The sequence below is a fragment of the Protomyctophum bolini genome (genome assembly GCF_963924005.1).
Source record: "Protomyctophum bolini genome assembly, chromosome: 5".
In the NCBI taxonomy this organism is placed as follows: Eukaryota; Metazoa; Chordata; class Actinopteri; order Myctophiformes; family Myctophidae; genus Protomyctophum; species Protomyctophum bolini.
In genome coordinates this window covers 41,550,185-41,572,382 of record NC_137866.1, presented here as the reverse complement: position 1 = coordinate 41,572,382, position 22,198 = coordinate 41,550,185, and the positions used below count along the sequence as shown (strand labels likewise).

General features: G+C 42.8%; 1 protein-coding gene across 3 annotated transcripts in view; it reads right to left on the bottom strand.

Annotated features, from left to right (window-relative positions):
* LOC308316020 (IQ motif and SEC7 domain-containing protein 1-like) overlaps positions 1-22,198 on the bottom strand; it is a 192,208-nt gene that overhangs the window by 148,288 nt on the left and 21,722 nt on the right. For all 3 annotated transcript variants that reach the window (XM_080764344.1, XM_080764343.1, XM_080764338.1), the window contains exon 2: positions 4,262-4,291. In XM_080764344.1, coding sequence (XP_080620470.1) covers positions 4,262-4,291 — 30 coding nt within the window. The remainder of the gene's footprint in view (positions 1-4,261; positions 4,292-22,198) is intronic.

The following is a 22,198-nucleotide window of genomic DNA, read 5'->3' as shown; positions in this document are numbered from 1 at the left end:
AGATGCTACTGAATATGCATGGTGCATGGGATGCTTATTAACAGACCTGAGTGTCCGCCTGTGTGTCTGCCTGGGGAGAGAGCGGCCAGCATCAATGTACTGGCAAATAAGGGCTCTCTGTGGTCAGTGGGAGGGGGTCGTAAGACCAGTGACTCTCAAGCTTTAAAACAGGCTCTTTATATCTCACTGGACATGTGTACCCTAGCTATGCCCCAGACAGGCCACTGAGGTCTGCTGACCAGCAGTCCTGACTCCTGACAACCTGGTGGTTGCCAAAACTAGATTAACAAGCAGGGATGGCCTTTCCTCGTTTGCTGCTGCTACCCATAGGATTTGGAACAACCTAGAAGTGCTCAGTCTATCAAGCTTTACTCAAGACTCACTTCTTTTCATTATTCTAATCACATTTGAGTGTATGTTTTTCATTGCTTATGTTTTATTTATTTATGTATGCCTTGTGACTATGTGGTTGCACATGCAAATCTATTTTGTATGCTGGTGCTCTGCATTTTTATGTACAGCACTTTGGTCAATTAAGATTGTTTTAAAAAGTGTAACACACACACACACACACACACACACACACACACACACACACAAACCACGGAAGGAACACGTTATTCCGACCAGTTCCTTTCCCCTCCATCAGGCTGGCTAGTTTAGAGACCAGGATTACTGCATGTTTTTGTGAGGGTACCTATCCTAGGGGACACGGGGAAAACATGCATACTCCACACAGAAAGGCCCTTTCGCCTAATTTTCCTCATGCACAATCCACCATTTCTCAAATTCTACTATACTTGTGGGGACATTTGGCACAAGACAAACACACAATACACGCACACACGCACACACAATCACTGTGATGAGACAAATCCGAGATCTAAGACATGGACTGGCGCACACCTCCGGGCTACAGGCCTCGTCTTACCACACAACTACTGGGACAGTTGGATCAGAACAGAGGCAGCCTGGGGATGCAGGACACCCGGGAACAACACAACAATATCCACCATCACACACACACACCATTGTCTCTACCTTAGTCTAGACTCGACAAGCTCTGTCGAGTCTAGGCCATGGTAGAGAGAATGATGGAGCATCCATACGGACAGATTGTATACGCATCCTATCTCTACTACAGTATCACTTAATTTCTTTCCGTTTATTCTATCGATTCATCGAATAATCGAGAAGCGTGGTATTATACTGTTTCAACAAATAGATTAACAACTTAAATGCATTGTCGCTCAATAGTGTCATGCAAATAATCTGTGGAAATCGCAGATCTAAAGTTTTTGAAACTTTTTTGCCTATGATTTTAATGAAATAGGGATTGATTATAAGAAAATGATCAATGATTTTATTAAATTATCGATTATCTATTATATATATATTTTTGAATCGATTACATCGATTAATTCGGTTAAGCTATCTAAGCCCCATTAGATAGCACTTCATGTAGACATTTATACAGACTTACAGCATGTTACGTAGACAGCACTAGAATTGCATTTTTATGTAGTCATAGCACTTTATAGAATATATTATATAGATATTCCACTGTTACGTTCTTAGCTTACACATGTTTCATGATAACTACCTTTTATGTATGTGATTGTGATGTATTGCCATGCTTTTTGTTCTTGCTTATTGTAAATCGCTCTGGATTAAGAGCTAAGTGTAAATTAACCCATTCTGACCGGGCACCCATTTTGGTGTTAGCATCATGTTATGCTTTACCTATTGAAAAATAGCAGATCTACAAGCTCATATCGCGCCACCGAGTGGCGCGATACGAGCTTGTAGGTCTGCTATTTTTGAAAAATTCGAAGAACGACTGACATTTTTAGAATCTGATCTCAGGTCAGAATGGGTTCATCAGACCAGTGTGTGTCCAGTGGGAAACCTCGTATGAATCTGATCTCAGGTCAGAATGGGTTAAGTATTGCACCCCTACCATTGAGACCATGTTAGAGAATAATGGAGTTTTACATGCACACGGATTGTCAATCTGCTACTTTTGAATCTGAATCCTGAAAAGTAACAGTTTTGGACACCTGACAGACTTATATAATAATGATCACCTTGAGAAGGAGGACACAGACAGAGATGTTTTTGTGGGAAAAACTGCCTGAGAAAACAGGCCACATTATTTTTTTTTAAGTGGAATGTTTGATATGGTATGTTGCTAGGCAACAGCTGCAACTATACAGATGACTTATGTTCTGGACTAAAACCCAGCACAGAATATCATATACAGTAAGTCCTATATCGTGTTCACATGGAAATGCTATGGGTCGGCACAGTACTCAATTTATTGCCTGGTATACATCAATCAAATAAAAGGCCAGCGTACCTCAACTGAGACATAATTAAAACTGTTATCATCCTGACTACCTGAGAATATGAGATAATCATGAGATCAACCATCATGCTGCATTAATTCTGGCAGATCAAAGAAAAGACAAAGCTAGTGCTACACAGCGCACTTTAGTTGAAACCAGCTTTGTAGCTTTTTTGAGGGGTGCCAGCCCCTCTAGCTTTGAGGGTGTGTGTGTAAACACAAACATTGAATGCCATTGATAATGAATGGCCTAGTTTTGAGCATTTGTCCCAACACAGACATTTATGCCATTGACAATGAAGGACAGTATGACCAAGTAGCGTGTTCATTTACGAAAAAAAACAGAAAGTTTAAATATGGAGATAAGAGGTTTCTGCCCGACAGCGATGATTATGTACTCTTATGGGGAATGTTAAACGGGAGAAGGAGGCGCTGTAGGTCTTTACGGTGGAGCCTCCTCACTGGCAGCTGAGCCAGTACAGTACCACGGAAGTGGCAAACTAATTAATTATTGGCATAATGACTAAATAATTCAGAGGGGAAAAAGGGGAAACGATAATTGAATGTAACCTTTTGTTTAAACAGCATACACGTTTTGACATCACTTACTTTTGTCACGTTGTATTTCGGTTTTTAAATCTCTCCACGTCTTAATTCCGTCAGCAGAGACATTCCTCATAAATCTCTGGCTGCCCACAAAGACCCATTAGCAAACTGACTGAACAGTGGCACATGAGTCACGACCTTGACTTTCAAGCCACACACACAAACTCATCACCAACTCCCAGAAGCAACAGTAGACGCCACAGTAGTCTGACCTGCCGCCCTCATCAGGATCGCAGGTCTGGTCACATTTACTAAACCAGTGGTTCCCAAACTGGGGGGCGAGACACCCAGGGTGGTCCCCAAACTATTTTGTGGTCCCGGATGATTAGCTTAAAACTCTTTCAGCGCCACCTGGTGGTCAGCAGTTTTGGCTTTCGTTGCCAATTAGCCCATTATAAAAAGAAGATAAAAGAAAGAAAATGTAATTATATTATGCATGTAATGCATGTGCATGTCATCGCCTGCACACCAGATTAGAGGAATTTTCAAAATATGGATAAAAAAAAAAAAAAATGCATAATTGGATTCAACTCGTCTTAACGTCTCTGGCACTTAAACTGTTGTGCAACGTTGTGTTCAACTTCTCACTCAACAGTAAACAAATCAACATACAAAAGTGTATACAGGGTATCTCTGCACATTTCTAAAGTTGAAGTTTAATGACTTTTAATACCAAGTGTGAGACGCTGTGAGCTTGTTGCTATTTTCACGATGCTTATCTGTGTAACCGAGTCAAACAAAATCCAATGCCTACAATTCCAAGTGCGTGTCAGGGTCGGGGGTCCCCAGTTAAAATATGGATATTTTTGGGGGCTCGCGCCCTGAAAGGTTTGGGAACCCTTGAAGACAACGTCCAAGCAAAAAAACTAATATTTCGAAGTACAGTCATCCGAAAATCATATTTTCTTTTTTGTTCGGTTAATGTTTCTGAAGCTTACCCGTGAAAATCCTGGTAGCTTCTTGCACTCCTTGCATTATCTACGAAGCATTGATAGTCTGTTGCTTAGACTAGCATTCAGTGACACAGGCGCAGGGAGTTTGCATGGCTGTTTGAGACAGTGATACAAAACAAGGTCCCATCAACAAGGAAGGGAACGACTTGTTATGTTTCAATGTGGTGCAACATGTCATTAGTTAGATCGATTGACCTATACATCTATCTATCTATCTAATATGTATATATGCGGTATATAAACAGAAATGTGATGTCCAAGTGGTTTGTAATGAGCACATAATATATATAAAATTCATGTATACATATAAATTAACATGTATTAAAAAAAAGGATAATAATAATGTTGTACATACCTCACCATTCTGGAGCTGTCACATTCAGACCTGGAAGACAAAAGGAGGACAAAATGTGTTAATGAGGTTTTGTAGTAAATGATGGATTATGCATGCGAGCACTAAACAAAATGTCATTCAGTAATCCAGCAGGCTGACTGAGGCGGAGGCTCTAAAGCAATGTTAATTGAGCCTCATAAAATGGACCAGTGGGCCAGTCTGCAGCTACAGTAAAGCAGTCGTCATGTACAGTATACACTGTACAGTACTACTGCAGGCCCATGTGCTGCAGCATGACGCATTATAGGGCTGGGACAATTATTACATAATCCTCCAATCGGTAAATTATTTCAGATAATCGCAATTATTCAAAATAATTGTTCCCATGCATGCAAATGCATTTTTGAAATGTTTTCAAATGGCAGATCTACAAGCTCACGACTCGTGAGCTTGTAGATCTGATATTTCCACTATATCTTTTGAAAGTACTCTGCAGGGAGTTCGAACTATACTTCCCTCTGGTAGACGGTACAAAGTACCAAAAGATAATCCCAAATGCCATTAAGGCACAAAATGATACCATGTATTTGCCACTGTTGTCTTGCATTTCTTTGCCATGAAAAATAATGGTGTAAGTGTTGTTGCTGTTGTTGTTGTAGCCGTTTGTTTTTTACTGTTGTGAGACCGAAGACAAATTTCCACACGTGGACAATAAATTAAACTAACTAACGTATACAATTATGAAATATACATTTCTTTGTATATACTGTGTATATAGGTTATTTGTCACATCTGCCCTGTGCAACGTAAAATTTATTCATATGTTCCAACGACAAAAAAGCAATTAAACCGTTAATCGCAATTATTTGTGTGACAATGAATCATACAACGTGACAGCCCTAATGACGTATTGTTCATTTGGTGTCCATTAACCCATTCTGGACAGAAACCCCTTTTGGTGTTTGAAGCATTATGTTATACTTTAGCTATTGAAAAATAGCAGATCTACAAGGATTTAGAATCTCAGGTCTAAATGGGTTAAGCTACAAAATCCTTGAACCACATGAACCATTGATTTGAACTAGATCTACAAGCTCGCAATGTGTTGCTTTGGGAGGCTTGTAGATCTGCCGGTTTCAGTGAAGTATAGTATAATAGACTCCTGGTGGACTTCGGTCTAGTACGCATATACAGTAGGCTTTGAGAGATTAAGGACTAGGCTTGTTTATTTATTCCTTTAACGTTCTTTTTTCAGGCTTTTCTTGCCTTTATTGATAGTCCACAGTGTAGTGAGCGAGCGAGAGAGAGAGAGAGAGAGAGAGTGTCGGTGAGTGACATGCAGTAACAGTCTTCTGTTAGGGATTTCTGAAGTTATCATTTAGAGAACTCTTATTTACAGTATGTGCGCTTCTGCAGCGTAGCCAATTTGTAATAAGCTTAATTGTATCTAGTGACCTGTAGCTTCGACCTGTGAGTGTGACCCAGGCAACAACATGTACTACCATGTGTTCTTGTCAGTACAGATAGTGTCAGAGCAGATGGTAGATAGGTTCATGAATAGAAAACAATGTGCTGTTACATGGGGCTCCAGATAGCAGATAGTCTCTGTCGGGCAGAAACCTCCTTACTCCATATTACCTACTTGATCATACTACAGCGTCACACAAACAGCGTCAAAGGTAGCAGATCCACAAGCTCTTAACTTGTAGATCTGCTGCTTTTGCCGTTTTTGACATGAGGTTTCCATCCAACAGACGATATAGCAGGGATGGGTTTTGGTCAGAGTTCTAGGACAGGCAGGAATCACTTGAGGGTCATTTTGTACCAGTGTCTGAAGTCTGTCTTCATTGTTGCAACAATTAAAGATGGAGTGCCGTGATTGTTTTCAACCCTAAAACATGGTCATCGGGTATTATTAAAACTAGAATTTCGGCCCCCTTCGGGGGCCTCATCCCAGTGTCGTTGCAGCGCAATATGGGAAGAAAGAAACACTTCATGTTTCAGCTGTGTTTTTAAACTCAGTAGTGTGCCCTGCACACAGCGCACACTTGCAATTGCAGCTGGAGGGCGACGCGACACACACACACGCCAACACACACACACAGAGCGATGTGTGGATAAATCACTGAGATTTGGGAAATGTGTTCTGAATGGGCCTGAATATATGTGTGTAGGCTGCAACAATGATTTCATAAAGTGTAGTTTAGTTTGAACAGGCAACTAATGTAGTTTTTTGATTGATTGAAATCTTTATTAACAGTTTGCAGAATTACAGTACATTTCAAGCACAAACTCAATACAAAGACTGTTAACTGTGAGTGGACGACCCAATTAAGCCTTACACTTGTTTACAACAGGGTCCACATTGTTCAATTCATCAAAACATTTAGAGACAAACAAATAGACACTTCTATGTAGTTAAGAACAGAACAGGAATTCATCATATAGGAAGCGAAAAGGGAAAAAAATATATATACAGTGAGGGGAACAGGGGGATAAAAGAAAACGAAAGACAGAGTGTAGGGCGCCTGCACACAACACCATGCGTTGATGCCATGTGTGCATATGTGCAGGCACCCAACACCACGTCCATACAAAAACATAGTACAATCCATAGTACAAAGACAGAGTGTAGGGCGCCTGCACACAACACCATGCGTTTATGCCATGTGTGCATATGTGCAGGCACCCAACACCACGTCCATACAAAAACATAGTACAATCCAGATAAAAATTCAGCTTTTACAGAGGCCAGTTTCGAATTGCAGCCATCCGTAGGTGTCCTTTGAGAGCAGTTTTGAAGGAGCCAAGGGATTCACATGTCTTAATGACTGTTGGTAGGGCGTTCCACATTGTGGTCGCATAGGAGCGAAAAGAATTTAGCCCCTTGTTAGTGGCGAATCTGGGTTGTACATGGTTTGTTGCACTCCCTCTGGTGTTGTGGGTGTGGACTTTGTTTACATTAAGGAAGTATAGTGATAGATTAATTGAATGGGCCTGAATAGATAGATAGATAGATTTCTTTATTTTTGTGTCATGCACCAAAGGCGCCCAGCCCACATGGGCTTACAGGACACACCATATCATTGCATTCAATATTGCATTGTGTACAATAAACAGATATGTTTTGTTGATATTCCCTTTTTTTTTTACACAAACAAAAGATTCCACATACTTCACTTGTACATACATACATACATACTTCATTCACACATATATAAATACTTCATTCGCACGTGAAATTCGCACATACATACTTCACGTGCACATACACACACTTCATTCACGTGTGTGTGTGTGTGTGTGTGTGTGTGTGTGTGTGTGTGTGTGTGTGTGCATGCGTGTGTGTGAGAGAGTATGAATGTATATGCACAAAAGTATGTATATAACAGGAAGGCAATTCCTGGAACAGGAAGCTGGCAATATGGTAAATTTTTACCCCTAAAGTGATGCCTGCATGTAACCTGTTAATTAATACTATGGTTTATTAATAATAATAATAATAATAGTAATTATTATTATTGCTAATTGCTATATAGACGTGGTACCTTTTTACCCCTAATGTGATGCCTGGAATCAGCTGCACTATCATGTGACAAAAGCCTTTGAGCCTTACCGACAGGCTCGGGGAGAATAAAAATACCTCAGGACGTTTGTTATGGCACTGGTGTTGTGTTTATGCTACTTTAGTTTGCAAACTCTGGCTTTGTCTTAAGAATTACTACACTTACAATCTGAATCAGTGTTTGAGCTTCTGACAACAATGTCATGGTTTGATAACTGAGCCAATTATATAAAGACGGATATTCTTCATCATCGTCACAGCAGCATTTCTTTTTCAATGGCAATAATAAAGTTACAAATATTTAACGGCTTTAGCCAACGGCTTGAGTGTAGTCATTTAGAAGTGCATGTATGTGCAAGTGAAGTACCAATATATATGTATGTGCAAGAGAAGTATACATGTATGTGCGAGTTGACTATGCATTTATGGCCTAAACGGCTTCCCATAGCGCACACTCGCAATTGCAGCTGGAGGGCGACGCGACGCGACGCGACACACAGACACACACACACACACACACACACACACACAGACACACACACACACACACACACACAGAGCGATGTGTGGATAAATCACTGAGATTTGGGAAATGTGTTCAGAAGTACAACGATTAAGCACGCACAGGCAAATGTCAGAAGCATCTGAAGCACAGAAAGAACAAACGATGCACGGGCGTGCAAATGATTAAGCACGCACAGAAGCACGCATGCAGGCAAATGTTTGGAGAAGCTGAGAAGCACACGCATGCAACATGCTGTGATGACCTGTTTTGGTTTCTTTTGCGTGACTGGCTCGCAAACGTTTGGCGTGTGGCGTGTATTGAGAAAGTGCGGAGCGTTTTCGTCGTGGCATGATGTATTCCAGTCCAGTTGTTGGCGGTGGCAAGCATGAGTCTTGTTTGTTCACTTTGTTGTTGTTTGTAGAGTGGGCGAGTCCGTTTAGTAGTACAGTGGGTCGGTCACACACAGCACAGAGGAGCAGTGAAAGGGGGAGGAGGCTCTGTGCTGGTGGAGAGTTTGGCAAACATGACGATTTTGACGTCACAGAAAGTTGTCCCATGGGATCGTGTGGTGATGTAAAACAATATTTATAGAGTAATTAAGACATTTCTTTCAATTAAATGTAGCCTATATGTATTCTGGGAGTGTGCCGAATTTATTTTGCATATAGAGATGTGTGGTAAAAGTGTGGTTCGGTCGGAGAAAGCTGTTGGATAAACGGCCACTGTGCTTATGTACCCCTGTCTATTAGGGTAGCAGGATATAAGGAGGAAGATTCTTTTCAAAAAAGTGTACAATTACAGCATTTGTTAAAATGTTGTTTTTATGTGGACATGCCAACCAGTTCATTAAGTATGCCTGGTTTGCCTGGTGGGTGATCCACCTAAACTGAAGCCGCACCCACAGCTGTTTTAAATGTTACATTAACATACTGGGTATGATTCCAGCCCTAGAATGGCTTTGATATTATTACATACTGTACTGTACATTTCATGTATTCCATATTAAACACATGCCCTCCAGGCTATCAGGCTCATCACGGCGGAATCAAAAGTCGTATAGTGTACAATTTAAGGACCTTTATGACCTATATTTAATACCAAATTGGCCAAATTAGCAAATATTATGTAAGAAAGAGGCAAACATAGCCGATCGCAGTATAGTTTGGCTATTTTCAAACTAAATATAATGCCTAGCCTACAATTCTAAAAGTGCTTGTCAAGGTGGGAGTAGGGATAGGAGATTGTCGTCCATGTTGAAGCTCGTGGAAAAGTGGAGTTATATTTACCAAACACAATTTATTTATTAATAGCTGACCCCAAGTCACAACATTTACAGTACAACGGGAGCGACACGACTTTAAATGCCGCCGCAATGAGTCTGCTACCTGGGAGGGCATGATGGGTGGCAATCAATAGGTATTAATCCAGATCTCGTACGACAAATAATTACATCCACTGTAAACCTTCAGGATGTGACAATAAAGTTGAGTTGAGTAGGAGATGTATATTGTAGATAGAGATAGTGGATTGCTCTTCAGCTGCTTTGTTTAAGTTGTAAACCGCCTTACGCCCCCAGTTGGAACCATTAGCCTAATGGATGGCTGCCTCCATGCATGGCTATCATGGATTTACAGTCACTCTGCCATGTGATTCCTGAGGAGGTCTTCAACACGGGCTGCAGTAAATTCCACCCCAAGACCAAAAAGAAGCCCACTTTGCAGTATTCTTTGGACCATAAAACTCAGGGGCCACAAAAGACACTGAATGGTTAGGCTACATCACACATGATTTATAGTCCATGTTCGTCACTTCGTTTCATTCTTGTGGTGAGAGGACACAGTACACATGGGGAGAAAAAGAAAAGAGTAATAGTAGTGAATACAAAACCATTACTGTAACTAGGGTTGGGATCCGGAAACCAAAGGAACCGGATCCCAGAGGGTCCCTTGACCTCACTTTGAGAACCACTACAATATAACATACTATTGTATGATTGAATGTGAATGATTTTTGTCCAAAGTAGGACATAGGAATTGTAACAGTGAACCGTTAAGGAATCGGACCATTAAAGGGTGGGAGCAGGAACATTTCCTTTAAAGAAAATAATGATGCATATCTATCAAAGACCCCCTAAGAAAACGATTTAGAAAAAATAAGACTTAAGCAAAGTTGCAGTTATAAGCATAACACCTTCCAAAGTATAGTAGCCACTAGATGGTGCAATTTCACAATTTCGATGACGTCAAGCTGTGAACACAGCTCAGCTTTGCACCTTTGCTATATGGACAATGTTTAGGTCACAGGTCATTGATTGATTGAATGAAAATATTATTCACAGAATGGTATTGGGTACAGTTAGAAGGTACAGGTCAATACAAAAACGAGAAAAAGCACTAAGACTTGGTTTACATCAGGGTCCTCCATTTTCAAACGATGACAGCTCAGCCTCAGTCAATATATTCTGGGTGAGACGGTGTTATTAGGCCCTATGCCTGTGCATTTCCATTTATGCACAGCTCTGCGGGGGTCCGCGATAGTTCCCGTGGCCGTGGCGGGTCCCCACGGAGGACCGTGGCTCAAACTCAAATGTGTTACCCAATCACGGCATGCTCATGTCACGCCACGGCATATGCCACTGCAACACCAGGTCATCTCACTAGTTACACCCAGAGGACACCACTGAGCACTGGGCTGGCTGATCTGCCGCGGGCCGCTGGCTGAAACAGCCTGGAGCAACTCGCTGTGATAGACACGCCCCCCAAGCCAGTACATTCAAGCTCTGTTTCCCTATCGATACGAAACAGATGGCGGGCGGATGATTTACAAAAAATAGCGAGTGTATAGCAGACATGTCGTTGGTGATGTTACTCAATAAAGTTATTTCATTTACTTTATCATAAGGGTAAAATAGTGAAATCCCCAAAGCCTTTTTCAATGCGTTTCTATGGGATGACACAGTGTTTTGGATCGTCCCTCTCCGACACGGTGGGAGGGATTTCTCAGAGTACTGGCCACTAGCCAACAACTACTTCACAAAGCACTGAAGAGCTGTATAGTTGCATTGGCTAATGTTTCCAGAACTTTGTCATAATTAAACTGAGACAAAGTAGATGCCAACGTGATACTCTGCCTTTAATTAAGGCACCAGGATCGTTAGGATACCCAACTCCAACTGTAACTTCAAACATTTTAATAATAATAATTGGCCTGAGGTGATAATGATCATTAAGAAGTTCGCTTCTTGAGGGAAATTTCGACCACTGCGCTTTTTTCCAACATTCTAATGCTTACATTTTTAGAGCAGCCACACCCCTCTAGCCCCGAGCAGGGTAAATGGTAAATGGTGCATTTATATAGCGTCTTTATCCATAGATTGTGCATTACATTCACACATTCACAGACACATTCATACTTGACTCTTGCTCAAGGACACTTTGACACCAACTCTGGGGGAGCCCAGGTTCGTACCCGCAACCTTGCGATTACCATCCAGCCACTCTACTACCCCTGAGCCACCGCCGCCCCAGGGCAAAAGCACACCCCGAATACTAGCTCTGGTACATAGTGTTAGGACTTATGTTGTAGCGCCTTTATCCTCCTCCTCACATCACACTGCCTGCTTTCGGGCGCTTCTCATCCGTCCTTCTCGTTCTTTTAGTTTACGTTCCAGGATATTATGTTTCCACCTCATGCTCTTCTCTCAAGTTCTGTCAACTTGCTTTTAAAGGAAGTCGACAGATCAGCTCAACAGCTGCTCCAGTCCTATAGATACACTGTGTCAGCAAGAAATAATGAAAAAAAGGGGGGGGGGGGGGGGGGGGGAAAGAGCACAAACATACTTGAAACGCCACCATAAACAAAATCCTGCTGTGGATGTTTGAGAGGTTCTTTCATCCTCCGTCACCGATAGCTCTTTCATAAAGCAGAAAGCTGGCAGCGTCTCCTGTAAAACGGGGTCTGGCAGCTGGCATGTGGTGCTGGCATGTGCCAGTGCAGAGCCAGGCTCCACCGTTGGACGCAGAAAATCATTACCAGTCCCCACGGCAGTCCTCCATAACAGAACTCAAGAAAGTAGGGCTGAAACTATTTTCAACACTGATTATTCTATCAATTACTTTTTGATTGATCGAATAATCACGAAGATTTGTGCAGATTTGTGTTTTTACTGCACCGATCTCCGTCAAACTTTGTATACGCACTCCCTAGAGGGGAAGGAAAAACTTTTGCCCTGCATTTACGTATAAGCTTATAAGCTTTTAAGCACCAACTTATGTAACAAAATATATTACTCCTTCAGATTTGATCCATATTTCACCTAAATCTGAAAAGTGAAATATCCCTTTAAGCCTCACTTATACTTGGTACATGCATGTTGCCGTCGTCATGCATCCAAAATAGCCGATCTACAAGCTCAGAATGCGTCGCAGTGTGGCACATTCTGAGCTTGTAGATCGGCTATTGTCGACACACAACTAAGTACAAATCAGCTTTCCGTATGCTGCACTGGTAGCATGAGATCCACTCACTCACAGCACGGCAGCACTACGCCAATGGCAATTACTAAGGTTATTGATCGCCGTACCAATGGCTCTCTGAGAGAACAGGGCTGACCACGCCATAATCCACACATCTATTGTTGACGCAGAAAATGCCAATAACTGAAGCCGCCACCCATCCGATCTATGTGCAGACCAAACGACGCCCTGGAGCTAAAGAGGTCTGAGACCGCAGTCAGGACCCTGGACAGCTCCTCAACACAACTACACAACATCAACACGACCACGAGCACGACGTCAGCTGACAGTGACAAACAGCAGTCAGAACCCTGGACCACTCTCCTGTGTTACAGAGACCCTTAGTGCCCAATAACGCTCACTGTCGTGAACACTTGAGTGGCTCTGGGAAGTCCTTGTGCAGTGGTAATTAGTAAATGCCTGTGGGGAATGTGTGGAGTGTCCCAAGAGTGCAACATGACTGTGAAACGTGGACCGACTTGGTAATCGAATGGCAGGTGTGGGGAATTCGACAGGTTTACGGAATTTGCCAAATAAAGCTCGGGCGGGGGTTGCCATGGCAATCAATTGGCTTATTTGGGCCATGACAAGAGCTTTTTTGGCAGTTACATCTATCCGCCCGACCTCGATGCGGGGCATGGTGACGCGTGCACCAAGTTCGAGGTCGGTTGGTCGAACGGTTCTCGAGATAACTGGATTACGGACTGGATTACAGAGTGTGATTCCTTGCAGTTATTGTAAAATACTGTCCAGTGCACAGAGCATTTTGAGCTGAGGAGTGCTTTAGATATCATGTCCATAGCGCTCTGTTTGAACCTGTCCACCATCGACCATATTCACATGGCGGCCATCTTGCCATTAAGCTAATGAAATGCCACCCCGTTGCCACCCTGCTTTTTCAATGCCAACATGGCCGCCATGGGAATATTCTGCTCAAACGTCCTGTAGTCTGCGTTATTAGCACATGGGAGAACGGTATTTTGCTCCCATGTATGCCTAGTGTGTATTATGGAAGTAACAACACTGATTCTGAACATAAACATGGACTTCTCATCCTTGCCTTAACGATTCAACGTCGGGCGGTACACACAATCACGAGCATCAAATGACCGACGCTCCTTTTCAAAAGTTGAACTGTTGCCAGCGTGAAGTGCGCAGGCCGGGTGCCACACCCAAAAGAACAGCAGGTGTCGGGAGCACTGAGGCACGATGGTTGGCGCTGGGAAGAGGAGCACACCAGCACGTCTTTAACATATAGGAATATAATGGAAGACGGCCATCGCCAACTCAAAAGGCGTTCTCTGTGGACACTAACCATTGTCCTATTTATAAACCCTGGCCTCCTCAGGAGGAGAGCAGTCTACGGAAAGACATTGAACGCTCTATACGCAAGAATGACACGTAACACAGAGTGGCTTATCATAGACCATCGGTATTCATGTGGAACTCAATCACTCTAAAATGCAACACCATCGCCCTTCACGTGCTGTGCCAAGGGTGCTGGAGTCGTCAGATGACAATTATTCTACACTTGAGCCAGTGATTGTTCATCTTGCAAATGCATGCAGACTGACTTTTCACTGTCATCTTCTCCCCCGTTACCAGACTCACGGTGACTTTACTACAGCTGCTGCTTCTTTCACACTGCTCCTCGCTGTGAAACTGGCTCCACAACATTATACAATAAATGTAAGACGTGTAAATTTAAGTAAATGGTTCATTTATATAGCGCCTTTATTCAAAGCGCTTTACAATGTGCATCACATTGCCCCATTTGTCTAACACACACACACACACACACACACCCAGACGGCGGGGGAAACCATGAAAGGTGCCAACCTGCTCATCGGGAGCATTTAGGGGTTCGGTGTCTTGCTCAAGGAAACTTCGACACCAACTCTGAGCCACCGCCGCACCCACACAAAGAGAAGTTGAGGGGTAGAGAGGCGCGCGGCCGGCTAGAGCTGGATTGTGGTCAGCTTTCTGTTCACACTACGCATCTGCACATGTCAGAGACGACGGCGCGAACGGCGATGATCCGAGCGAGAACACCAGCGTCACTTGCTCAGTCGCTCCCCGTCTAAAATGGCCTTTATCCAGAGTGAACGCAGAAAAGTGCAAGATCAAAATATCATTGTTAATACTTCTTTCTCTGCTATTTCTGTTAGCCAGTTAGTAAAAGACTAGTTACGTGGATGACACACAGACATACATATACATACAGATATACATCTCCCAGTAGGAAAATGGAATGGAATGTAGAACTAGTGTTGCCATCAGGTTCAGGTGCATTCCACAAGCAGGTTGTTAATAATGCATGAAATGCCAGGTCCCACCGGAGGTATCTGTGTACAGGAACAGGCACGGTGGTTCCCTCCGTGGAGCACCTGCACTTCAACCCAGCTGTTTCCTGGAAACTAATCTCACTCTCCTCTCTGCACTGTCATCCAGTCTCTCTCTCTCTCACTGTGTGTGTGTGTGTGTGTGTGTGTGTGTGTGTGTGTGTGTGTGTGTGTGTGTGTGTGTGTGTGTGTGTTACGGATCTAAGAGCAGGCACCAGGAGGTGCCAGTTGGAAGAGAGATTAAAATGAATCATCGTCATTATAAATTAAATATAAATCATCTAATATCTAATAATTTGAGTAATTGTGTATTCAAATTTTGAGGACTGAATCGTCATCATTGCATCTTTCAGCATGCTTTTCCCAAAGTGTCAATGTAATCAGATGTTTTGTCTGATGACGCAGAGGAGAGAACACGCCCCCAGTTCACTTCCTGGTTGCCCACCAAGGAAGCTCTGAGAAGGAAGGGAAGTGGTCACGTGACTGGGCTGCGCCATGACACTTTCATGGGAGCCAAACTCACACCGGAAGTGCAATGAATACATGGCAGTGAACACGGTGTGAGTTTTAAATTATTCAATTTCTAAATCGAATAAAAACAAGAATCCTAAAGGATTGCTGGTATTCCTTTCTACAGTCATATATGAAGCGTGTCTTGAGTTTACAGGGTTTGATGAGGTCAGATCAACATATGGAATTGAATGTCATAACAGGTCAGCTCCATATATGGAGTGTACATTCATCTTCACTACGATCGCACACCTGATCGTGGTACCATTACTTTAAAGATGTGCCGTGGTTTTTGTACTTTTTCTGTTTTGTATACGTGTCTATGAATCTGTTAAATCTGTCCACCACGGGACAACCAAGTCAGCCTAGAATCTGTTCATCTGCCCACCACGGGACACGAAGGCACAGACATTCCAAGAACAGTACAGAGTGTATCAAAAAGCTGTTTAAATCTGGGAAATATCTACACGGTTACGCTTATCCCTAGCGTAATGGCTCCTGTGAGCCACTTGAAACTGAATAAGACACACACGAGCACAAGAAGAACTGGACCTAGATAGTGCATCATTTCAACATTCCTCGTTCAACTCAATCCAAGTCCTCCCCCTCTCTAGAAGAGATAAGAGCGCTGTAAATCGATGAGATATTGTTTTATTTGTTGTTGCCGTTTTACAATGGGGGCACAGCCAGGTGCTTTGTAAACCCTGCTGCACTGAGTATACCCAATGTGGGTTTTATTTGCTGTTGCATTCAACGGCTTTATTGCGACTGTAGGTCGCAGTTTACTATGAAAACCTATGATTTCCCGTCAGTGTCACGCCTCCATATATGGTCACGCCCGTCTCCATATACATATACGTATGAAGAGCACGACACTGACCTCATCAAACCCTGGATAGCCATACATGGAGAAGACTGGATCATCACCTAGATCTGCATATATGGAGCCGGCCAGCAACTCTACATCTGACCTCAAACGCTTAGATCTCCATATATGGAGCTGACCTGTTCTGACATTCCATATGTTGATGATCTACCCCACCCGTCCTTCCGCTTCTATGTCTCCCTTTTGACTGATACCTGTCCATTCAAACTCTAGACGGGCCTGCCCCAAAGCTATTAGTAGAGTTCTCTACAGGCCCGGAAATGAAGGCCCGGCCCTACCTGGGCCCTCATCAAACCGTGTATACTCGAGACACTGCCCCCGCTGCCACCCTTAGATCTCCATATATGGAGCTGACCTGTTCTGACATTCCATATGTTGATCTGACCTCATCAAACCCTGTACACATTATTTGTCGATTATATTCTGAAGTAATTTTCACAATACAAAATGCCTAATAAACCGTATTAACCATCAGCGTTCGATACGGACCTAGCAGATGACGTCCCATAGCGGGCGGATGCATGCATCCCCTCAGGGCGTCTTACTGGTGTGGTATACTAGAGAGGTTCCCGTGGAGCCTCTATGGTGGTGCCCGTTGGGCACCCCTTGTACTGCTGTGTCGAATTTGAGTTACGTGGATTACACACAGACATACATATACATACAGATATGCAGAGACTTGGCGCATAGATTATGTTATGACTTATATGTCACGTGTTATGCGTCATGTCATCATGGTATGTGTCGTCATGTCACGTGTTTCCTGTGACCTCTGCCGCTGCCGCTGCAGGTCAACAAGCAGACAGTATGGGAGAGGAGAGTCGACTTCCTGTCGGGAAGCAGGAAGCAGGGTGAAGAACACGGCACACCCTGCCAGGCTGCCACAGGGTCACACCCGCTGACGGCGCTGAGGCAGAGTTTTTCCTGACGCCTGCCCGTTCTGCAACGGTCAGTGCAACCCGAGCCTACTGCAGAACTTAGTGCTGCTGCTGGCCTCATAGTGTCTCTCTGCACTGCTCTCAATCTACAACTGGACTTCATGTTACTGACCGACAGCGTCATCTAGGCCAGTGGTTCTCAGACTGTTTCATTTCATTTCAAGCACGCCCCCAGTTCGATCAGTCACCAGAGGCAGCACAGCAGGTAAACATGCAGAGTAAAAACTGTAAAATCCAAGTCCTCAGTGTATTTAATTTTAAGAGACTAGTGTACAAATGGAACCAAACAACTGTATCTGGGGACGCACACTGGCACCCTGTCAAGGACACATCAGTGTCAACACAACGATACAAATCTCACAAAGTCCATTAGATTGTTTGAGCGTTTAATGTCTCTCGGCTTAGAAAACATTCCCCCCTCCATGAGAACTTGCTTCTTGTGTCAAGGCCGGCCTGCTCCACACAGACTAGTAATTACAATTGTACACTCATTGTTTGTTTTTGCACTGTACAATATTTAGTGGGGTTAAGGGCAAGCCTAGAAGTCTCCCAGCACTTCAGTGCATTAACAGACTCATTATGCCTACCAGAGGAAAGGCTGAGTGCTGAGATAGAAATAAATAAATGCATGGGACTATGTCCTTTCTCTGTGGATGTGGGGGGGGAAATTATTTGCGTAATTACTGCTTGTCTAAGGTGCGTGACTGCTGATTAGTTTTCCCAAGTGTGTGTGTGTGTGTGTGTGTGTGTGTGTGTGTGTGTGTGTGTGTGTGTGTGTGTGTGTGTGTGTGTGTGTGTGTCTAATGCAAAACTACGGTAGAATGTGTAGAAAAGTTAACAACATTGCCATATTCCTTGGAAATCATGGTGTGACAGCTTTCTAGGCATTACTTTTAGCACTTATGTGCATCTGTTAATCCAAGTTATCCAACTAAGTGAAAATCGATCATTTGATAAAATAATCTATTAATAATCGATCCCCTATAGCTTCGACGACCTTACAGGCGTATGCAAAGGCTCAACTTATGTCATTTAGATTTTGCACTTTATGTAGACAGCACTGAAATTGTAAATTGCTAGCATATGTAATACTGTAGATGAAGAACTTAAAAAAGGAAAAGAAAAATAACAGTGAAAATCTACTGTACAACACATTACAGTGTGACGTGTTGTGAGCTTGTAGATCTGCTATTTTCATCGTTTTTTTGCAGGACACTGTTGTGTGACAAAGTATGAAACGGGGCTTAAGTGATTCATCAATTGATTGATACAGAAACAAGCGTATACTGAAAAAGCCATTTATAGAAAATAATCAATAGTTCTGCATCCTTCCCTACTGAGTATTTATACGGTTATGTCCATCTACCTTTCAATCTATAATTCAGACTTGAGGCATTGATTGGATGGTTTGTGCTAAATTATTTTTAAGTTACTCCGCAAAAATCATCAGCGTTATTTATCCATTTGTAACTCTAAAGCCCACTCCACACCAATGATTTGCCATCCATCTCCTTGCAACATGCAACTATTTCAACCATTATCCCCAATAGCAATTACATGGAGTTGCATTGGTGCGGTTGACTTTAAGGCTGTTTTGTTGAAGGTAGAGGTTTAAATGTAACCAAATTGACCCGTAAGGCTCAGTTAAATTGCCCCGGAATTTTAGGGTAGAGGACGGCGAGTAAAGAAAAACAGAATAAAGATCCTAAATAATGATGCTGAACCAAGATTAGTCATGAACCGCAAAGTGAGCTCAAAAAGCAACTTAACAGCTTGTGGATTTATTTTGGCAGCACCATTCACAGTGAGCAACGATGGCAATTGGCCAGCAAATGTTTCAAGCCTTAGTGAGCAAAACAAAATCCCTCACAACAGTAATGAAAAAGAATGAATCGGAACCAAAAATTTACAAAACTTTTAATGGAAAAAGCGAGCTGCGCTTTTTTCCAATTCTGTGCCTCTTGCTTCCATTCACAGCCGTGTCACCAAATGATCAATGGCTCAAACCCCTGTTCAGCTATACAGCTCACTCACGCTGACAGCTTATCTTAAGCAACAGCATTAAGCGTTATAAAGCTGCCCATTCTCTTTGGTCTATTTCATATTAAGTTCCATCTCTATCATGAACAAAACCCACTAGGGCTGGGCAATTAACCCATATATCAACAAATTGACAGGAAACAATTCTAAATCCATGCGTCTTCTTAACCACTTAACCCTGTATTATACTTCATTGTAAAAAAAGTAATAATAATCGTACAATAAAAAGAAAAATCGTTCATTAATCATAATCGAGGCAAAAGTCTGAAATAAGTAGTTATAGCACCCACCCAAGTTGAAGTATGCAAGTACGCAACAAGTTGAAGTATGCAAGTATGCAACAAGTTGAAGTATGCAAGTACGCAACAAGTTGAAGTATGCAAGTACGCAACAAGTTGAAGTATGCAAGTACGCAACAAGTTGAAGTATGCAACAAGTTGAAGTATGCAAGTACGCAACAAGTTGAAGTATGCAAGTATGCAACAAGTTGAAGTATGCAAGTATGCAACAAGTTGAAGTATGCAAGTACGCAACAAGTTGAAGTACTGTATGCAACATAAGAGGACGATTTGGGGTCTGTTCCTGTCCTGATATACGCGGACGAAGGCCTACAGACGAAATGCATCCGTTTTGTGTCCTGTGACTGCTGCTGCTGCTGCAAATGAAAAATCAGACACGTCTGAACTGAATGGTGCTGTACTGTACTCGTGCTTAGTACTGTACTCTTAATACTGTACTGTACTGTAAACCCTCCTCCCTGGCCTGTGTGTGTGTGTGTGTGTGTGTGTGTGTGTGTGTGTGTGTGTGTGTGTGTGTGTGAGAGGCTGCGCAACAGTGACGCTATTTCCGTACTCGGACGGACAGACAGACACGAAGACCGACACAGGGACACACATAGCTGTCTATAGGAGTGGCTAGCACCACTCAAAAATCACACCATAATGTGAAGTGAGCCTTTAGAGTCAAGCACAGTTGTTGACTTGAGCATGAGGGTTGAAATGACCCCTCCTTTCTGGAACTCAACCCCAATCAGCATCAGCTGCAGGGGTCAACAGGTCGTACTCGGACAGACCCACAGACAGAGACACACACACACACACACACACACACACACACACACACACACACTCTCTCTCTTGGGAGGTCTTGGCACTGCAAAATAAAACTGAAGTGACGCTCAACTTGTGATTGCCGTTCATGTTACTATAGGAATATGCACCCGACAGCTAGAGGTCAAAGACAGGACATCCTTTTTAATTGCCAAGCCTTTGAAGTGACTGTTCCTACCTTTCAACCTGGTGCTCCAATTTTGGAAAAAAATAATAAATAAATCACACCCGTGTGAAGTCATCATACATCATCTCATTCTGGCCAATCACAATTTGCCACTTTTGTCTTCAATGTTTGTGTTTACACATGCTTGGGTTTACACACTTTTGTCTTCAATGATTGTGTTTACATAAACCCTCAAAGCTGGAACATAGGAGGGGCTAGCGCTCCTCAAAAATCCCAATCTTAAAATGTATTAGCACAAAACAACAGATCATAGGACCACATTGGGAAAGTCCCCAGGACTTTTTGTATTATCAATTCAGCTCAAATGTCTGACCTCGTGCTGTTTACATTTCTATCTAATAAAGTATTCAATCAATCCACAAGATCACCAACGCGCCGTGATGTGACGCGCTGTCAGTGAGCTTGTAGATTGGCCATCTTCGATACACTCGTCGAGGGACGGGAGTATATATTGGGCTTAAGTGGTTACAGACCATTGCATAAATGAAGGACATTCATCTTGCTCCAGCCGCCTGCTTGCGACATCCCCATATTACTGAAACCCAAATTATCTGTATTAATCAGCAACTAATTACAGGGAGGAATGCGTCTGTCTGTCTGGCTAAGAAGATCTAATGAGCAGAGCTGCACTCCTCGATGCATTGCTCCTATGGTTCTGATGAGGGCTGTCTAATTATCCAGCTCTGGGGGGAGCTTCTGGGCCAAGATCTTGCCGGCTGTCCACCCCGGTATACCGGCTCGTGGGAGTTGCACCCCCACTCTCTGTCTGAGTCAGAAACCGTGGCGGAAAGAAGACATCAGATTTTAACTCACTCATTAAAGGAGAATTCCATACTAAAAGGTTTTCTTACATTTCTTTGTAGTTGTTACGTCCCCACCAAAGAGGTCCAGGTGTTATTTTGTGCAAAAGCTCCTTATTGGCTATTTCCCCTACCATAAGCCCTAAATGAATTGCATTGAATTGAATGGGGCTATGGGGTGTTGTGCTAATTCGCTTATTTCAATCGCTCAATTTATTTTGAAATGGAAATAAAAAATAACACCCCATAGCCCCATTCAGTTTTTGCACACAAAAAACACCTGGACCTCTTTGGTTGGGACTACAAAGAAAGGTAAGAAAGGTAAAAAAAGCCTTCTAGCATGGAATTCTTCTTTAAGACCTGAGGCAGATTCTACAGGCGTCTTCTAAATCAGTGGTTCTCAAACTTTTCCGTGCGACAAGGAACCCCAAAATGATATATGTATTAGGCCGTGGACACACGGAATTGTGTACAAACAATAACTCCTCCCAAAAAGTTTGACCAACATAACATTGGTCGATTATTTCTCCCCTTTACCAATTGGAATTGTATTTTATATATG